At 37.6% G+C, this 20655-nt stretch overlaps 3 protein-coding genes across 7 annotated transcripts; 1 reads left to right on the top strand and 2 right to left on the bottom strand.

Annotated features, from left to right (window-relative positions):
• Positions 1-1459: 1459 nt before the first annotated feature.
• On the top strand, positions 1460-5753 carry LOC131798495 (sphingosine 1-phosphate receptor 2). 3 transcript variants are annotated; one of them, XM_059116157.2, is made up of 3 exons: positions 1466-1593; positions 3084-3192; positions 3870-5753. In XM_059116157.2, the coding sequence occupies exon 3, from the start codon at positions 3871-3873 to the stop codon at positions 4780-4782; it is 912 nt and encodes a 303-aa protein (XP_058972140.1). In that variant the 5' UTR covers positions 1466-1593; positions 3084-3192; position 3870; the 3' UTR covers positions 4783-5753. The 3 variants fall into 3 exon arrangements, with proteins under 3 accessions (XP_058972133.1, XP_058972140.1, XP_058972147.1); XM_059116150.2 differs by lacking the exon at positions 3084-3192 and having other exon boundaries at positions 1460-1593; XM_059116164.2 differs by lacking the exon at positions 3084-3192 and having other exon boundaries at positions 3771-5753.
• Positions 5754-10756: 5003 nt separating this feature from the next.
• Positions 10757-11737, bottom strand: LOC131798373 (adenosine receptor A3-like). The gene has a single exon (XM_059116008.2). The coding sequence runs from the start codon at positions 11720-11722 to the stop codon at positions 10757-10759; it is 966 nt and encodes a 321-aa protein (XP_058971991.2). The 5' UTR covers positions 11723-11737.
• A 2208-nt stretch (positions 11738-13945) lies between these two features.
• Positions 13946-18748, bottom strand: LOC131798584 (sphingosine 1-phosphate receptor 2-like). Of its 3 annotated transcripts, none has more exons than XM_059116261.2 (3): positions 18625-18748; positions 17898-17999; positions 13946-15518 (listed from the first exon to the last, which is right to left on the bottom strand). In XM_059116261.2, exon 3 carries the CDS (start codon positions 15498-15500, stop codon positions 14541-14543), a length of 960 nt encoding a protein of 319 aa, XP_058972244.2. In that variant the 5' UTR covers positions 15501-15518; positions 17898-17999; positions 18625-18748; the 3' UTR covers positions 13946-14540. The 3 variants fall into 3 exon arrangements, with proteins under 3 accessions (XP_058972244.2, XP_058972255.2, XP_058972235.2); XM_059116272.2 differs by having other exon boundaries at positions 18653-18742; XM_059116252.2 differs by lacking the exon at positions 17898-17999 and having other exon boundaries at positions 18625-18738.
• Positions 18749-20655: the final 1907 nt, after the last annotated feature.

The raw sequence follows: 20655 nt of genomic DNA, 5'->3' as shown, positions 1-20655 counted from the left end.
CACCATAGTATCACTTTGATTTCCTTTTTCCGTCATTATCGGTGAAATGTGAAGTTGATACCTGGCAATAGGCCAGTCAGAGGTATCTCCCAAAAGAAAAAGATGATCTCAACTCTACTACTCAGCATGTTGCTCCTCAACCATAATGACAGAAGTTTAGTCGAATGGCTCGAGAACTGCGTTGTACGATAAAATAATTAGTACAACTTTTTCGCCATTGCAGCTAATTCCTTCTCTTCCTGATGAAAAGCAAAGTTAGTGTGTGATTTACAACCTTAACAATCTGACCACATGGTGTCTTGTTGAAGAGATTTCTTAAGTCATCAAGCAACTGTAATTTCATAAAAGTAGGCTTGCAAAAATATTGTGCAATTTGCCTGAGTTTTTATAACACACTTCGAAAGCACGCTTAGAGTATTAGTATATTCTAGGTACGTAAGGGCTCGTAAGGTAATTGGGCTCGTCCAATGCCGAGATTTGCTGTTATTGAATCAAAAATCACTCCCCTATTAGCCTACGCATCTAAAAATTCCACTGGAACGAAGACTGATTGGCTGGAGATGGGGAAAGAAAACATGCCTCCAACCTTGAAAGGTCCGGTGGCTGGTTTCCAGTTCCGTTTTTGTCTAAATGAAAAAAACCTTTAGTGGTTCTAGACTGTGGTTGATTTACTTCGAACCCAGCCGTCACTAACGGAAGTCGTTTACAGATTGTCTCGATGATACATCACTCACGCTGATTTTTCTTAATTCAAAGCTGCGCTTTGGTTAAAATCATCCACTTACATCAATTGTTTTTCTCCAAAAATTTCACTCTTGATCGCTCTCTGTTGAAATCCCAGCTGGAATATACCATTACCTCAGATATCTCAGAAATTATGAATTCAGAAGATTGCAGGATATAAAAATTTTCGGTGTGCAAGCTTCTAAGGGTGAAGTCAGCTTTGAAAATTTTTAAATCCAGGGTAATATATTCTTACCAGAAAATAAAAAACTCTAAATGAAACAAAATAATTTGTGCCGTGCTGGATGGTAAAAGAGAGAATGTTCTAGAAGGAATTATGGTGTACGCTCCATGCCTTCCGAACTCTCAGATTTGGCTGAAGTTAAGAACGCATAATATAATCTAGGTTTTCGAAATATTAAACACAAACCAGCGAAGAAATAGGAAAACCCTGCCAAAAATTTTCGGTACGGTGTACGTAAAAACAGTAATAATTAACTGTAAACAAAACTACATAAAGACAGCGAAAAATTCCGTTGAAAAATTAGACCGGTTTTCAATAATAATTGCAAGTCAGATCTGATTACATTCAGGTGACCAACCAAAACCGCTTGAGATACTTAAGACAAAGGATTGTATAAATACCGTGGGGTTGAAAACAAAAGTCGAAGCTTGGTCACAGTGTATGCAAATAAACATCGCCAGCGTCAATGTAAATTAGCAAGACTACTTAATCCTTGAAGTTCATCATTTGGCGATGCTCCAGCGTGACACTAGAAGCAGCAAGGAAGCTTGAACTCTTCGAAGGATCAAGAAAAAGAAAACAGGAAACACTACACTGGAAAGCGAATCTAATCGACCAAAATTCAAGTACGTGCTATATCACTAGATATTTCCGACTTATTGAATGATTTATAGGGGTCTAGAATGGGAACTCAAACTCGCCGAGAAACCGAGACACTCAAAGTAGTAATTTTGCACGCAAGATCGATTAACAAATCTTGAAACATTCAGAGTTTCCCGAGACCGATTCTGAGAATTTAAAACCTTTGGATTAAAGGATATGAAGTGCAGTTCACACGAAGTCACGGGGGAAAAGTACCGTGAGCATAGGCTTCTAATACAGTCAATACAACCGAAAGATATTTCGAATACCGTGGAGAAAAGTAAATAGTTGTGAATGATCGTTCGATTTATGGTATTCAAAACTCCACATCCATCGACAGATTTGCAATTTTGATTTTTTTTTTCGGTTTTTCAATGTGAGCAAGAAACTTTGGTAGATCATATATCTGGTATTATAAGCAACTTTTCTCGAGTATTCCATATTTACTCTGGTACGTTTTTGTGACCTGAGAGCAAACGAAAATGATTACCTGCCTAATTAATTCTTTATTATATTGGCTTTACAGAATTAAAATTGTTTGGGTCAAATCCCAATTATGATCCATAAAAATTTAATTGTTCGATGCAGCGAGGGATTCAAGCCAGACTAGTTTTATCTGATTTCTTGATGATCTTAGCAATAAGCTTTCAGGTGCATGGACATAAGAGTGTTTGCTTTTCAAAAACTATACGCCAGACTCATTTTAATTCAGCCAATCAATCTAACCTATGCACACAATAAATTTTTTATCAGCGTCTTGAAAAGATTTTTGAAAAGCGTTGAATCCTGCTGTTGTCTTCTGCCAGTGATCAATGAATTTTCAAAAAGGAATCCTGTCAGGTGCCAATCTTAATGTGAAAGGAGTTGAAAGCGCTATTTACTTCAAAAAAAAGTACGATATATACATATTTGTATTCTAACAGTCACTATTCAAGACAGAAAATTTAACTTTTGGAATCATCTTGATTTCATGGTCTAAAATTCAATTAAGCGTCTAAGTTCACCCTCCAATGAAAATACCCAAAGCCACTATGCATCACAATGAGAGCTATACAGCTGTAAGTGTGATCTTGAATTATGCACTTACACATAAATCATGGCCTGTATGATGCTCTTTGGACGTTCAATTAGTAAAGTTTTACATTATTTTCGAGACTATGACATTCAATTGCGCAAGTTGAGGGGAAATAATTTTTCATTTTGTTTGTTATTAGGACAGGAAGTTTTCTATGTTTTTTAATTAAGCTTGCTTCAAAACAATTTTTTTCGTCAAGCTTACTTGCAATCTTTTAGAGTCTCTTTTGAAATATTTATTAGCAAAAATAATAAAATGACATCTCGGCATGGTTCTCCTTTCATCTTTCAACTTTTCTCGCGAATGTTCCACATAAGAAATTCATTGCAATAAGGTTTGTTTTTAATGATCAAACATTCCCTTACAATTTTACTTGATACTTATATTTGCATCTGACAGGCTGAAATTGATGTTGTTGGTTTTCAAGTGTTAAAGGAAGTCACAAACCATTTCTGACTGGGCTCATCGAGCTTCTGACAATTTTCCTTTCAAATAATCCAGAAAAAAGGTAATAGCAATTAATTTTCAAGAGAATCGGTCATTCATTTCTTTTCCTCGATATCTTTATTTGGAGAATAGAGCCAGAAAATATTCGCAAAAAATAAAACAAAATCATGCTTCTCGCTGAGGAAAAACCTTTAGCAACACAACTTAATCCATACTGCTCATTCCGAATTCGACCAGCATCTAAGAAAAAAAAGGACATTTGTTTATCCATGTTAGTCAACTGCTGTTGAATCGTTTTCTTACATTGAGTCATCTACTGACTTATAAGCAGCTACAATTATTTATCGATCATTTATCCATTTATTCAGTTGTTGGGCTACCAATCCATCTACTCCTTATCACTTCCTCCGTTCATTGATCGCCCGTTTACTCGTTTCATGCTAAGGGAACCTAACCTGGAAATGGTAGAAAGTTTTCAAGAGAGATTGTTGCTGCAAAAACTATTACCATTTTTAAAGTTGAACCGATTAGAGTCAAAAGAGAACGCCTCTGGTGTAATTTAAATAGTTCGTGTTTATTTAGGCAGTTCATTGGATATATGATAAATACTTCAATCTTGCTCATCTTTTCGTCCCCTAGGGTTGAATATGGTCAAGAAGGTGATTGCGGACTCGAATGGCCTCAAAAGTCCACCTCTTAAAAGTTAATTTATTCTTTACTGTGTATCTATCGTTTCAGTATGAACGTCACACGAGTCACCCCAAATTTGCGATCTGTCAATAGCACCTTTAACCAGGATCCAGGCATGGAAACATACCAGCTGATAATCCTAGTGGTGTGTTATTCCATTGTGTGTCTCGCCATTTTGACCGTTAACTACCTCATGGTGCGAGCTTTTATTACAAATCAATCGCTACTATACCATCAGAGATACTTCCTGGGCTACCTCGCCTGCGCTGATCTTGTGGTGGGACTGGCATCGATACCAACCTTCTTGTACAACATGACTAACTGGCCAAGTTACAGCTTTTACATCTATGAAGCATCTGACTGTGCCTCTGGGTTTGGCTCAGCCGGCATTCTCGTGGCTCTATCAGTACAAGCATTACGTTCAACATTCAGGTCCCCGACTCGGTACGCAGGTTATCCTAAAAAGCGCAATTTTTATCTCGTCATCGCGGGCTCGACGTTTATTGCTGGTGGTGCTGTGGCTTTTAATGTTGCATGTCTAATGGATTACGTTTCATTCTTCGTTTACTTCTACTTAGCAGTTGGTTTACTCGCTATAACCGCCCTCTTCCTTATCTTCACGTGCACAGTGGTAATGGTTTCTCAGCTGTATGGCAAAGTGCGTGAAACTGATCGCGACGAAGACAAAAAAATTGTAAAATCAGTGATAGCATCATGTGCTGTTTATGTAGTTTTATGGGCCTTACCTTATACAGGTTTTACATATTATAAATTTTGTAACTTTTGTGTCCCTGTTTCCATAATGTTTCTGTACAGTGTTAGAATCGTTTTGTATCTGAAATCAATTTTAATGCTCGGATTTTATTTCTATACCATCAGTTCACTTCATAGAACTGTGAAGAAAATCCTTACTTATGACTGTCTTGGAATACCGAGATATCGCTACACCAGAAAAAATTAATTGTAACTGATCTTTTACAATGTCTCAAACGCGTTTTACTGATACACTAGCGTTTTCGAACAGGTATCGAGGCAAATGTGCTCAGCGGCATCAGCATATAGCGATAAGCAAGTATTGAGACTGATATATTATTTGGTTATAATTCACGTTTGTAACAAGATCACAGGCACGAAAAACCTGTGAGGACTTTGCAATGTTGAGGTTTCCTTATATCCCCTTTTTTAATATAAGTAAGTGCTTCAGCACAGCATGTCTAATAGAAACATTCAAAAGAGCTGAGTGTGCGCCCTTAAAAAAAAGCAACAATATAACCAATCATAACACATTTTTGAACACTAAAAATGATCTTATCTGCCTCGGTCAGAAGACAGTTTTCAATCGTAAAACTAAACTTTACTTGAGCCAAACTTTTGGCTTGACTGCAGAGTGAGTCTTGCAAATATAATTCTTCTCGATTCTTCAATTCAAACGTAAGCTTTTGACATGTCTGATGGATGCTTAATTTTACCAATAAATGTGGCCGAATAACGGTTCATAACGATGTTCACTTATCAAAGGATAATTGAAAAAAAGGTACAGATTGCGGTTTAAGTTGCTGAGCCTTGCGTCGGCGTTGCTTCTCATCAATCAGAGCTAAGATCAAGAAGAGCAAAGTTTTCACCTCCTAACCCGACCAAATTTTAAGCTTTGTAATTGCCCTGTGAGGCTGGCGTCGTTTAAGTGGTGACCTGGACTCGCCACAAGAACTGTTTAACCAACTTCTTTACTACCTTTTTAATTCCGCAGTCGTTCTTCAAGATGTCCCGCTGTTTTTTGAAGCACTGGCATATTTGTTTCCTCGACAAATTGATTTCATACTCTCAACGGTGCCTTTTTTCAAACTCATCTCAGCAAAATTTATGAATTTTAATGATTGCTCAAACGCGTCTATCACAAACCATTTAAATAGAACAATACGATTTCTCAAGAACAGCTGAAATTAAAAATCATTCATAGATAATCAGTGAAATTGCTGGTCTTTGTTCCCTTATTTAAAACATTTTTAGTGTATATTTCTAAATCTTGCTTCTTTTGGGGTTCAAAAATAAAATATGAAGGACAAAAACAATATTGGTTCAAATTCAGTTTTTGATCATTTTTTCATACTTCGAACAGTTGAGATGTCCGATTTGATTTTGAAATCATGGCGAAACACTAAATTGTTCTGAAAAGCAATATAGCTATAGCTGTATTCTTGTGCGAAATGATCAGTGCTTTTCATTTAAACGGTGTTTAACTTCGTGTTGTGAAAATTAAGCGAGGTTTGGCTAAACTCACTAACTCTCTTCTCTCTCCCTCCCCTCCCTCCCCCCTCCCACAAAAAGTTAGACTTTGAAATGTTTAGAGTGAATCTGCAATTCAGAATATAATAACAATCGTTTACGTAAATCACTCCTCTCTTACACTTTGCCACCAACCAAAAGATTAGAATCTCTTGCTCCAATATAATTATCACTGACCTTAATGGAAATCAAGCCTGTTCTGCTTAGTCTTAGAGAGGTTGTTTACTACATTTTGATCTGTCAGAGGAATACAAACTAAACAAGGTTTGCCGCACATTTCTTACCTTTAATATCAAGTAAAAATTAATTTTATGTCGTCATTATATAAGCAGTTCGGGATTGAAATCATGGATTGAACTTATCGACTTAGAACGATTAGCGAAAAGTTGTATTACCTTAAAGTAAATGATGACTTCAAAGTGGATACCTCGTGATCAGTGTGAAAACTTTTGAAAAATACGGTTTTAGTTCAGGGTAGAAAACTTTCGGTCATCACATGAATCGTGTTGTTTAGGGTAATGCTTAAGATCATATTCGTATTTTCTCATGTCTGTATGATAAGCGAAAAAAAGTAAGGTTCGCTTTAATTAAATGGGAGCTGAGGAATTAAAAAATCAAAATTTCCAAGGACTAAGGCTTGGAAGGGCTAAGGGCTAAGACTAAGAATGTTTTTTGAAAACGCAACTTTATTGTTGCGGATTGGCCTTCCGTGCGCACGTATCCGGTGAATAAGGTTGAAAAATCCGCAAATTTTTTAACGCTTTCCGGCGTGGATTTTGTTTTGAATACGCATTATAAACAGCGTCGTGTGCACTAAAACGATTCGAAAACTTTACTAGGGGACGTCAATGTATTGAAATAAGCATCGTAAAAGTTGCGGTTTCAAAAATATCCATATACGTATGGACAGGGCCTTAATTGCAGTGACTATCTTTGCCATAGAATTACAACGTATTGAATGGTAGAAGAATGGGAAATAAATTGGTACTTTGTTGAATGGTACTCAGAAGATTTAAAACCCCTCGAAAATGGTTGTTAATTTCCCTCTTTTTTAACTCTTTGTCCGCTTTAACAACCTTTCATTAGGGCATTTTTTCATTTCGAGAAAACGATGCGAAATGAAGAGATGTCAATTTTTTAAATAGGGTGATAAGCTGGGGAAATTATCAAAAAACCCTTTGTTTGAATGATTTCATGATATTTGCAGCAAACATCGTTTCAATGTACGTACTTAAAAAAAAAACCAAGGCAAGGTTTTATCTTTTGTAACAGAAATCCAATAGAATCATGGATTACTACCGAGCTGCAGAGATTTTTGGATTGGGATCATCTATTTGGAAGTTTTGGGGTACAGTTTCCGCTACAATGAGTTTCATTGTCGTGCTAGTTAACACCTTGTTGCTGCATACTTTCATTAAGAATCCGTTGCTCAGGAATCGGAAACACATGATGGTTGTCAATCTTGCTGTTGCTGATCTTATTTATGGACTCCTGGGAATACCATCACTCATCTTCTCCATATTCAATCCAACGCCTATCTCTATTATTGTGTCAAGTGGAATGATCACGTTCACGAAATCCGCTTGTCTGTTTACTCTTAGTGTGATTGCAGTGGAGAGGATGTATTCAGTGGTTTGGCCGATACGTCACAAACTGATGAATAGCAAAGCTTACAAAGTAGCTGTTCTGGCAATCTGGATCTTTTCTATGGGCAACACCACTCTTTCTATTTATCGGCGAGATAAGGTTTCCAAGTTTTCTCCTTTTTTGCAGCCAGCTGCGCTGTTTGTGATAGTTATAATTACATCTACTTGTTATTTACGCATTTGGATAACTCTTCGACGCAGAGGACAGTGCAGAATCGGCACAGCAGCCAGACAAGACAGATCATTGGCCCTAACTCTATTGCTGGTCACGGGAGTTTTCTTGGTCACGTGGGGAATTCCCATGACCTGTGAGCCAATCTTCCTGTTGTGCAAAAGTTGTGACCACTTTTCTGGTTGGTATTTCATGTGTGCAACGCTCCTACTTGCGGTACAATCTTTGGTGAACCCAATAATTTATTGCTTTCGAATGCCTTTGTTTAAAATGGGCCTGAAAACGAGGTTGCAAGAAATAAAATCTTTCCTACATATCAAACCAAGAAGATCGATAAGATCCAGAAAAGTGGTAGCTGGAACAAAACTGCCTGAAAATTCCTCGGTAATTGAAGTAAGTGCGAGCAATGAGCCCCTCGGTTGACTGAAGATAGTGTCGACCAACTAATGACCGGATTTCTGTTCCTTGGTGCTTTTGAGATGCAGTGGAAATGTGGTGGGAGGTTACTTGTTAAACAGCTGAAACTGGTCATAAAAGACCTTCTACCTGAATGAGAGTTAAACCATTTTGAGTTAAATCACTTTATCATCTGAAAATTCGACAGCTCTCTTAGATGAAACAAATAAATGACAAAACCGGGAATTTGATCAAAAGAGGCAACGTAAAATTGCTCTTTCCCTCTCCGAAGGGAAAACAGTCTTGCATGGTGTATACCGTTCCATCCTTTCTTAGCGTATTTTACTTGAGAAGCCTTCGAAATGCCGCTAAATCTTGCATTTCTGAACTGATCCGCTAGATATGGTTGCTATTTTGCCAAGATAATTTTGGAACTTGAAGTTCACTGTGTTTCAGTGACGCCCATGGCCTGGTGACCTGGAGAACTTGTTCTCCACATTCCTCGATACTTACAGACACTTAAGTTACATCTACAGGCTCTTATTTTTTTCCTGATCTACAAGGATAAATGAATCCAACAATGAACTCTAGAAAACAAGATAAGTTATTTGTCTTTGACAGTCAAATAAGGCAAAAGTTAGAAGAGAAATTCGTCCAGTAAGAACCAACAAAATGACCAGTTCACAGTTGGCTTGTTAGCTCAGTTTGTAGAGCACCGCACCAGTATGATAGAGGTCATGGGTTAAAATCCCGTACAGGCCTGAGTTATTTCCAGGCCATATTTTCACTCCTGTTTTAGTAGTGTTCATTATTGGGAAGATCACTTTCCTATTCATTTCACAATCCGCAATTCACATATACGACTTTCATATACTCACAGTCATTTAAGCAGGTAAAGATTTAAACAATAGAGATGTTATTTGATCGAACTATCATAATTGATAAACGAACGGCATCTATATAGCAACAACAAAACGCTCTGTGATTTAAAAAAAAAACTCACCGAAGTTTTCGACCTTAATGACGCAAGGTTTCAAAGCAAGGGAATTTCCCGTCATTCTTTTTCATCTTGACCATCAATTTGGTATTACAAATAGTAGGAGAAACCTGTCTATAAATATTTCCTGTGGATGCATCTCTTTTTCAAAAGCACAATTTTTTTAATCCTCTTTTTCTTCCCTTATAATGGCTAGTTCTCGTTTCTACAAATTAATTTTTAATTAGAAGAAACGAAATTATTTCTGTTGACAACAACAGGAGAATTAATATCTCACTTACACGAGCTGTTATCACAAGTATAAACAATAGACTTTTCTAACAAAAATATCACACTTACTTCGCGTTAGGCAATACGGTTACAAGTACACACAACATAATTGTTTTTGTATCTTTAATACTCGCTTGACTCTACTTGATTTTTGTAGGCATCATTAACATCTGTTCACGCACTCGCACGTAAGGTATTTAGAATTAATGTATATTTGGAGGTGTAACAACAAGTTAGAACTGGTTAGTGGTTTGGACACGAATCGACTGCATTTGGGTACGAGAGGACTGCCGTTACGAAGTGACTGGATACCTTTGATGTTCTGACACGTGCGTCGATTTTGCCCCCTCTTTTGTCTTGTATTCAATTAAAACAGAGTTCACATTACTATTGGTTGATACTTAATAAAATAAAAATGTCCATCATTTTCCTTTCAGAAAGTTGCGTTTTCCATTGGACATCCCATCCAATTAATCTTTCTATATTCTTTGAATATGCGTAGAGGTTGCAATTTATAACAAATTATAGGTAACATATTTTTCATTTAAAGTGAAATCCTTTATGAATGCCGCCAATGAGGGAAGGAAAAAAAATTTCCTTTCTATCCGGCCCTCTATCCCTAAGGGCTTCGAATTCACCATTCCTGGTTCAGATTGTTTTCTGCACTTGGCGCGGTACTTTTAGAAAGAGGAATACTCTTGTTGCTTTTGCACTTCGCGCGGGGCTTTTAAAACTAGAAATACACTTGATGTTTATGCACTTAGCACAGTACTTTTGGAAAAGAGGAATACTATTGTTGTTTTTGCACTTAACGTGGTGCTTTTAGAACGAGGAATACAATTGATGCTTATGCCCTTGGCGCGGTACTTGTAGAAATAGGAATACTCTTGTTGCTTTTACACTTCGCGCGGGGCTTTTAGAACGAGGAATGCAATTAATGTTTACGCACTTGGCGCGGTACTTTTAGAAAGAGGAATACTTCTGTTGCTTTTTCACTTCGCATAGGGCTTTTAGAACGAGGAATACACTTGATGTTTGCGCACTTGGAATAAGAGCTTGAAAGAAGTGTTCGCGTGGGTTGCGACATCATCCAACAAAATTGCAGGCATCGTCAACAAAAAAAATATGTCATACCTCGAAGGTCTGATTTTAAGCAGAGTTAGCCGAAAAATTACATTTTTGATACCAGAATCATAGTGGTCTTAAATTCCTGGGTTGCATCCAGCCGGGTAAACGAGAGCAAGACTGGACAATCCGGATCCATCGACTCCGCAATTGCTAATTGATTCTGTGGACCCGACGCATCTTTATTGCGTCGTTTGAACGCAAAAAGATTGATAAGTCTCTCTCGAAATTCCGGCATTTGGAGACAGTATACGATCGGGTTTACATAAGAATTTGCCAATCGACAAAATTGACCTGCAAGGTAGACTTCTCCTTCTACATCATGTGTTGTGAAGCGCAACACATTTGCAATTCCATGCGGAGTCCACGTGATCAGCGACAATAATGTAACTATGAAAAGAGTTTTGGTCAGTTTATTATGGTTCTGTTCCCGATTTAACTCGACCCTTGGAACTCTCTTTCTAGAATAAATGAATATTGTAAGATATGCCGCTGTAATGATTATCAAGCATGTTGCCGTGTACGTTGATATTACGATAGGTTGAAGTAAGATATAAAGTGCAAAGTACGAAAAAATGGGATACGTTATTATAATCAGCATGGCTGAGACGGTCCAGGTTGTTCCAATAACGAAGAAGTACGTTTTCGTAGCTATCGTGCGGTGTCGTAAAGGAAAGGTAACGGCGTGAAGCCTTTCTAAAGCGATTATGACTAAGAATGACAACGAAGCCATTCCAAAAATGGCGTCAGCTACATTTGTTTTTTGAGTCACCTTGCAGGCGTCATTTTTGTAGCGAAGAGCGAAACATACAATATCCTCCATTACTCCGACACCAATGAACAAATCAGCAACGGAAAGGTTTATCAAAAAGAACCGGGTCCTATTCAAAGTGGATCTTTTCTCCCAAAATATGGCGATAGTGACAGCATTTCCCACAATGATTGCTACACTTTCTACCGCGAACGCTGTCGTCCATAGTGCTAATTTAGAGTGCGTGAAGTTTGCTGCCATCTCTTCACTAGCCAAAGCTAGGGATATCGATGTTGGCAACGTTACTCTTTCAATGCAGTTTCACAGTGTGCTAGTCTTAAATGCGGTGAATCCGCTTTGTTTTGTTTTCGCACCTGCTTTCTACAATATGATGTCAATCTAGCAGCAATTCACAGACCTTGGCCGGCAAATGCGACTTGATGATTATTATGGATAATAAAGCAGCTTTTCAGGCAGGTAAACAAGTTATTGCTTTGCTGATGCCAACGCTGTATTTTGATTAAAAACTCATTTCAAAAAAACAGGTAATCTTGTTTTGGCATGACAGCTTTCAAAAACAGCTGAGAGGTTACATCGGAAATTCTGTACTAAACTTCTGCTAATTACATATGCTAAACCGCGTACGCGAAAATGAGTTCCTTACCGTATTAATTCTGAAAATTAAACGAAACATTTTCTGATAAGTTAATTTCAAGAAGAAGTTTTTTTTTATTTTGCTCTTTACATCTCAGAACTCTAGCTTCCTGAAGTTTTCATATATGTAAATACAAATGGCAACCAATGTTTAGAAAAAATGACGAAGGACTAACGCTCGAAAGGTCAGCTTTTTTACCCTTTACGGTGGCCAATTTACGTGTTCATCTCAGTTGTCAACACTAAATTACCTGCTATACTCTCCCACCGACGCAGCACCACAGCTTCTTTAGAAACTTGCCCCTTTATTCAATGTTAAATAAAATCGTTTTAAAGGAACTATCAATAAGTTGAGCATGCGTTTCGACTTTCCCTTTGTTATTATTTTTAGAGTAGCCCTTTATGTCTTCTCTCGAAGACATAATGCCTTCATTGTGAAAAATGACATAAACTGAAAGAAGGCCAGTTAGAACGTTTACATTACCGGGGAAAATCAGCTTGTTTGACAAGGATCTCTTTTCCTTGATAAAGAGGATTTAAGACGCAGTCTCTCTAAAATAAAGCGGTACGGTGAATTTCGCTTCGAACAATCGATTTCTTTCAAACTTTGCCCGTGAATCTGTCTTAGTCTAAAAGTATTCAAAACCACTTCGGTTTTTCATATGTTTCAAAATAATTACTTCAGCCCTCAAAGGTCCATATTCAACAGCGCCGATCATTTAAGTCTAAAAGTATTCAAAACCACTTCGGTTTTTCATATATTTCAAAATAATTACTTCAGCCCTCAAAGGTCCATATTTAACAGCGCCGATCATTAAAAATGGTGCAAATTGCCTTGCTCGTCTAACAACCTTCTTAATCCCGAGACATGGTGCTGATATTCTTTAATTTCATAGCTTCAAGTTACAATCAAGTAGAATCTTTGGAGTTCAAGAATGAAGACAAAAGCAGCTGCAACAGCGGGGTAGTTCGGCGAACGAAAGCTGAACGAAAGTATTGGTCAGTAAAAATGAATATGATTGCAGATCGTTAACATTGACACCTTGGCAGACATTTGCCTCCCAGCTCGCTTCAAGAAAATATTTGAATGCGGAGATGTATGGAAAAAAAAGTCCCTGAGACTGGTCCCATGGGAAAAGGAGGGCAGGGGGGAGGAACCTCAGGTCTGAATACTAAAAAAAAAGTTTAACCGTTGTTTAACACAACCGCGTCCCAAACAATCTACAATTTAGCTGAATCTTTTATCTGAACATTCATATTCGTGCACAGCGTCAAGAAGACCTAAAGCTGACAGCAGAAGAACATCTATTTAATTAAATCAACTCTCTTATAGAGAAAGTCTGAGGCCCGCTGATTGCGTAAAACCGTCGTCTGGGTAGACCTCTCGCAAATAACCGCCCTAGTGCTCCTCAGCTTCGCCTGGGGAAAACGAAACTCACTGTGCACTGGGCCGGGAGGCAGCTATTAAGCGCTTGATTGTGACTAATTAGGAGGAAACCTAGCTATTGTTCAGTGAAAAGTTGCTGTCCACAGGTTGCCATCGGCGAGTTAAAAATCAAGCTTTTCCTACGGTCAGGATTTAACCTTCATAATTAGCGTTTTTAACGAAATTAAAACTTTTCAAGGCCAGGAAAGATGTTACGTGCAAAATCAGTGTTCAACCAAAGCCAACATAGCTAAAGAGGTTGGTAGCATGAAACGAACTGGACAGAATCTTAAATCATGGCCCTGTCAGAGGGTGCTGACAGGCGTAGCAAACAAAAAAAATCGTTAACCAAAGTGAGTTTTCGCATTCTAGGCGTCATTTCGGAAGAAGCATTTTTTTCATGCAATTGTTCTATGCATACATAGTCACAATAACTTAAGTACAACGCAACGCCCTTATGTATAGTGTCTAGGTGTCTGCGTTTAGAGGGAAATTAATTTTTTTTCCTCCTTTTTGCTTTTTTTTCTTAAAGACGCACATCTTTTTCTCCGGTCAGTACAATAAAGGTGGACATTCTGTCTTTTCCCCTTTACTCGGCTAGACCCAGACACTGGAGTCAACTATTTAATAAGGTCTACCGTTCTCATTTCTATAATCATGATTACTATTGTTCTTATTGATACCAATTTTTAGGCGAACTGCTTAACTCTCAAGATTAACATTTTATACAATTGTCGTCATGTGACACGTGTGAGGTTCCTAATTAATTTTAGAACGAATATTTTTCAAGAACTCAAAATATTTTATATTGTCGCCTTGCTCAATTGTCTCTATAAACAGGTGTCCATTGGTTGATTGGTACCGACCAACGGAGAGGGCCAGGAGAGCTCTAGCATCAGTTTGCCACCTCACATGACTCGTGAGCGAAGAAACGCACTTGCAGCGGCGCTTATATTGGGACCCGCTCCAAGCTCCAAACTTGATAGCTCTAACCCTAGTTCAAACGACTTCCAGGCCGCCATGATTTTCTCTTACTACTGAGGTTGGCAATTCAGTTCGTGTTCCTTTCTTTCTTGACTCTAACGAAAGCCTCTGCAGAAAACAAACAGAATATTTCATCTCTCGCAGCCTCGCTTTCAAACTCATCCTAAACTTAGGCAGCCTGAAGCAATAAACTATTGGGTTGAGAAATGATTGTAGCGCTACCAACGCGTTAAAAAGGTGGAAAAGAAGCGGATATGTAATCTTCAAACAGCTGTCACAGATCTGTGAAGCTGAAAAATAAGTTATAGGAAGTGCCCACATGAGCACAAAAACCCCTGTAATAAGCAGCAACGTGTGCACCAATGATTTATCCTTTCGGGTCGCTGCACCGTGCACGCTCTGTCGTCTGCGTTTAACTTTTATCCAAATGCACACGTAACAAACAATTGTTATGCTAATTACACCAAAAATTGTCATTGGCAGGAAAAAGACAAATCTAACAGATTCGCCAAATGCATTCGCATTGTACAATTCCAATGCAGTCACGATGCCGGACAGTATCCAAATTCCCACGAGAGCAATTTTGTGGACACGACCACTCATAACTTTGTGACGTAAGGGCCAGACGACTGCATGCATTCGTTCCACTGCAATCACACCCAGAGTAAAAAGGCATGCTGCTTTCGGAAACGTGTACGACGCATTTAACGCATAAATGGAAGTAATTGTTGGTTTGAATATCAGGTAAATAAGAGACGATATTCCGAGGGCTCCAAAAATGAGATCAGCGACTGCGAGATTGACAACCATCATGTGCTTTCGTGTCTTGAGGGACGGAGTCTTGATGAAAGTATACAGTGACAAGGAGTTGACAAAGACGATGATGAAACTTTCAACAGCATAAACTCCGGTCCAAGCCCGTAAAGTTCCAGTTGATAACGTTTGAACAATCTCTTTTGCTTGGCGAATATCCATTGATGATTGTTCAGATTTCTATGGATGAATAATGGTAGGAAAGAAATAAATAAAAGGACTAAGTGCAAATGAACAAAAGCCTTAGCATACGATATGCAAATTCCAGACTGAGAAAAAAAAAAATGGAACATTTCCCGGTGCAAATCGTAATCGAATCGGCCAGTTGCTCATATGCGTATAGACGAATAAACATTGTTCTGGCTCGTGTATCGAGTGGTAAATAACTGTGTTAAATAGATATGATGCAGAAGTAAGTTTTGAAGGGGTTGTTTAAGTTGAAAATATAGTAGGACAGAGCTACTACAGACCACGCTGATTGACACCCTAAACATTTTAAAAGTCCAAAAAAAACTCTAAACTCTGGTCTAAAAACTCTGTCCTACTATATTTTCAACTTGAAATGGCCAAAATCTAAGATTTATTGAGCTACTTATATAAAACGGTCAGAGTTTGCTCAATGAATAATTTGCATAATCGGCTGTCACGCTAGCAAAATCGCTAAAAGTTTGAAGTCACCACGGCGAAGAAAATTAATAAGTGCAAGATGTTTTTATATTTTTCTGCTGCCAAACATCTTATTAGAAGAAATCAAGCGGAGTTTTCAATGGTCTGGTCTGGACTTGAGCAATATCAACCAAGAAAGAAAGAGTACCAATTTCAGAAAGCTGTCTAACGTGTGTCATTAAATAAATCATGACGAACCTCTGAATAAACGAATATAAAAATTGAAATGCTTTTTATACACCTTACATATCACACAGTCTAAGAATACAAAAGATCTTTTGCTGCATGCGGTGTGATACGAGAACCGGGCTTTTTAACTTTTGAAATTTTCGATGTCGCAAGCGGTCAAAAAAGTGACTTTTGCAGCTTTGACTATTAAGAACTCTAAAAAATTTTATGTTAACGTATTTCCAGAAACTAATGTGGTTTTATTTACTTGCTGCCAAAGATAGATCATTGGGCAAAGTTTTAGGGAAACTTTATTCCGATGCGAAATGCCCTGGACCGCTTTTATAGAAGATCGCCTCTTAATTCGCAATAAGGTAATTTTCTAAAGAAACTGTGGTGCTGCTTCGGTGGGAGAGTATAGCAAGGTAATTTGGTATTATCAACTGCGTTGATAACGTAAATTGGCCACCGTAAAGAGTTTGAAAGCTGACGTTTGGAGCGTTAGCCCTTAGTCAGAGCGACAGGCGAAGGGCTGACTTTCGAAAAGGTTGGCCAAAACGAAACGAAATCAATTATCCTGTTAATTTTGAAAAGGTGTTAGTTTAGGTGGGTTACAATGCGAAACAAAAGAATCATTTTGGTCGGGATTATCGCTATAAGTTGTTTCGTTTTTGTGAAAGAAATGTTGTGTTTTTGAAATCATTATGATATACTTCTTTTCTTCTGAAGTAGTTTGACACTTTTTCTTATGAAGTAAGTTGACACTTTTACATTGAACGCGAGATAGACGCAATTTTCATGTCGCTCAGAGTCAATAAAGTGGTCTTTTCATCTATCATGCTTGGATCATGGGATATTTAAAAAGAATTCGACCTAACAGTCGCACTTTAGCGATCGCAGCAGTAAAATTTAAACCACATAAACATTCCCAACCAGAAAAGAAAAGATTTTTAAAACTCAAAGTTTTGAAAGCAATTTGTTCACGTCTAACACTCTTTCTGTATCCTACAATAAAACAAATACGCAAGTGTCCTTAGCAACTGTCAAAATAGCGTTCATATTCATATTTCAAATGACCCTTGAAGTCTCTTTTACAACAGACTTACACGTCTCGCTATAGTCCTTCACTGTACATGGTTTCGTCAGAAAGGCGAACAGGCCAAAAACGACCGGCAAAATCAGAATGATTATTTTAATTAACCGAACAACGTCTCTTGAAGGATATATTTATTTGACATTCGCGATGACTAGGAAAACCTCAAATTAAAAAACTCTATGTCAATAAATCATTTAAGCAGGCTGCGTTCATAAAATTTCAGAATGATATTGGAAACGATATGTGTTCCGCTCCTCCCCGATTCAGCTGATTCAAATGAGACTTCGTCCAGTATGGTCTTAAAAAAAACAAACAAACAGGACAGCTTTGATGACATGTTTTTTTTATGCAAACCTTCTCTCTCAAATTAAAACAGCACACCTTAAAACAAATTCTGAAAACGAAATTTTACGGTGTTTATTTGAGCTTCGTTGAAACTTCAGACTAGAGTAATTCGAGTGAACTTTAATAAATGGCTTGGATTGCTGAAATAAAACGTATAACAAACACTAATCTACTCATGAGAAACAGTATTAGCGGGATTAAGTCTGTTGCAGTCGAGACAAAAAGAGCTAAGTATCACAAGAACTTTAAGGTTATTCACTGAGTTATGAAGGAGAGCAGTTTACCTCTAAAACTCGTTATAATCATACTGCGGCCATGATAATTAAAAGAGAATGTCTTTGGCGTGTCGTATGAAAAACTTTCATCAGAACTTCTTTTCAGAACATCTGTGAAATTTAAATATTAAAAAAAAAAATGAGCTCAGATGTCATTCAGAGAAAGTCTTTAAAAATCCTGTTTTAACATCATAGTATCAAATCTTTAACCGTTTCGTAGAAAACTTTCAAAAGGATAAACTTAGTGTCTCTCTCGCCAGTCAAAGTCAAATCGTTGATAATTAGCAGCGTCGATCGCTCAAGTAACTTTTCTCGCTTATGCGGTAATTGAATACATCTAAGAGCCGCACAGTAGTTTATATCTTGCGTTTTACTGAAATGCAAGCAGTTATATTTATCGAAAACGAATGTTGTTTTCTGAGACTAGAGAGGTTCTTCTCGTTAACTGCATTCAGCTTACGTGCGCTGACGCGACACTTTTGAATAAACCGCAAACGACATATTTTTCAGCTGCTATTTTCAGTTGGGTCGATTTGCACGAGTGAAATCAAAGATCTTTTTCACCGTTGCTATTAACCTCAAGCATAAACCTATCATTCAAAGTTGTAACTCTTCAGAGCGCAGTCAGTAAATTACTGCACCACGATTAGACAATAATTCAACGGGAGGCTGTCGTTGACCGCATTGTGCGGTACTTATGATCGTAGAAATTGCCAGAAATTAAAATTGAAATTACCTCTGCTCAAAGGATAAGATATACTCACGAGCCAATGATAGTTCCTCCAGTCTCCACTCCGTTGACAACCGAGTCAAACCAAATCCAAAATACAATTGGAACTAGTGTGTCACTGGTAACTAACATGACTGCTATTTTGTCAAAATGATATATACAGATATTAACAATTGTGACGTTAATGACGAATTAACGAATAATTTTCCTCTACTAAAAGGAAACACAAAACAATTCGCTAATGACCCATAAACCAAAATTCTAAATATCAACTTCCGCTACAATGTTCGATTTCAGACATAAATGCTCTTTTAAAAAAAATTTCGGGGAGAAAAAGAAAAACGTTTTCTCTCAGGAGCGTGAGAAAACTGTTATGAATTTCCAACAAAAATAATGAACTAAAAGTCCCCTCCCAGTTGGTTTAGGGCAAACAAAACTTTTGCGTCAACGTCTTTGTGATTTAAATACGTTGAAAACAATCAGGATGGCCCACAACAGCAATTAGGAACTATGCCCATCTAATCTCTAATTTTAGATCACTTAGTGAAGACTTCAACCCTGTTATTATAACGAGAAATGTTTGAGTGCTCAGCAATCAAAGTTCGAGGAAACGGTATAAGTGATTTAACGGCATTTTAATTTTTGTAAACAGCAGTTTCTATAACCGAGTGTCGATCGCGTACTGCGCGAGCGACATTTTCTCAAAGAAAACGATAATTTGCAAACCATAACACTACAATAAAGATTGCAAATTGTGCAGCAGAAAAAGGCAGTCACTTTCCGACAAGTAAAATGGTTCAGTTCTGACTATTTTTAATCCGACATGGTTCAATTCGGATATTTGAAAAAAAAGATTCATTTTCAACAAACACATCTTCATGGATCCAAAGAGATCTTAGATTAGGGTAGCAAATATTGTGCATCGCGCCGTTGTATAATTTACCCTTACGGACACTCCGTGCCAAGAACTGCATAATTTCTTCATGTCATATATTCAGTGCCCATGAGTTCGTGTTCATACTAGTTTGTGTCAAGCCGCGTATATATTCCAACCACCATGTTTTTTGTATCGTGCGTTTGTAAGAGATTTGTGGATTAAAACCAACTTTTTTTTTATTGGTAAACGTCTTTTTTCAGAAACGCGAGAGACGCGTGACTAACACACACACAAAAAATAGTACGTGAGGCATTAAATCAGAACGTGACGCTCGTAAATTTAGGAGCGCGTGGGAAGTGTGATTTTTTTCGTAACAGACTCTCGGTCTAAAAACATTAACATAGCGGACGACAAAACGGAAAAAGGATCTGAGCACCAGCTTTGAGTAAGCACGCGCTCTTCAAATCCGTTTTAGCAATACCCATGATAATGTCTTGTGTTATGAAGAATCACAAGAAAAATTGGGAAACAAGAAAAAAATGTAATTAAGCAAGAAACAAATACACGAAATGTTGATGTTACATTTCTCAGTAAGCGCTATTTTGGATGCAATGACGAAATACGGATGCCATTGTTCTAATCAAACAAGAGCTTCTTGGTTTCTGGTAGTCCCAAAGCCGGATCATGCAGATAAATGAGAAAAACGGTATTACATCATATGATACAAAATAGCGGTGCGAAAAAGACTTCAAAAACAAAAAAAGATTTCAAAACAGCTGACATCTTTTTCGATTTCCTCCTTCACAAGAAAGACCTCATGCCCATCTTGCCAAGAAGTTGTAACTTTAAGCATTATTTCTGAAAATTTCGGACGCAAAAGGACTCACAATTAATGTCTGCACCGACTTGATAGATACAGGTTTTACTTTTCGTATCTATATCTATTTACGCCTTCAGAGGGTGATTATCTAGTTCAGTTTCGCACTTGAACCCGCTGTCAGTAATAACGGCCTCCTCTCTCAGCCACTATAACTAGCAAAAGCTTTAAGAGCAAACAAACAAACAAAAAAAACAAGAAAAGTTACTACATGTAAACGTGTTTTTCATTGTTTTTCCCAAAGCACCTCGGCTTAATGGGGGGATTGCAATATTACAAATTT

The sequence above is a fragment of the Pocillopora verrucosa genome, chromosome 3 (genome assembly GCF_036669915.1).
Source record: "Pocillopora verrucosa isolate sample1 chromosome 3, ASM3666991v2, whole genome shotgun sequence".
Lineage (NCBI taxonomy): Eukaryota > Metazoa > Cnidaria > Anthozoa > Scleractinia > Pocilloporidae > Pocillopora > Pocillopora verrucosa.
The sequence above is the reverse complement of the archived record's forward strand: the minus strand, read 5'-3'. Positions and strand labels throughout refer to the sequence as shown.

Excerpts from the sequence above, each read along its gene's own strand:
- LOC131798495 (XM_059116150.2), top strand. The coding sequence starts at position 3,871 with ATGAACGTCACACGAGTCACCCCAAATTTGCGATCTGTCAATAGCACC.
- LOC131798373 (XM_059116008.2), bottom strand. The coding sequence starts at position 11,722 with ATGGCAGCAAACTTCACGCACTCTAAATTAGCACTATGGACGACAGCG.
- LOC131798584 (XM_059116261.2), bottom strand. The coding sequence starts at position 15,500 with ATGGATATTCGCCAAGCAAAAGAGATTGTTCAAACGTTATCAACTGGA.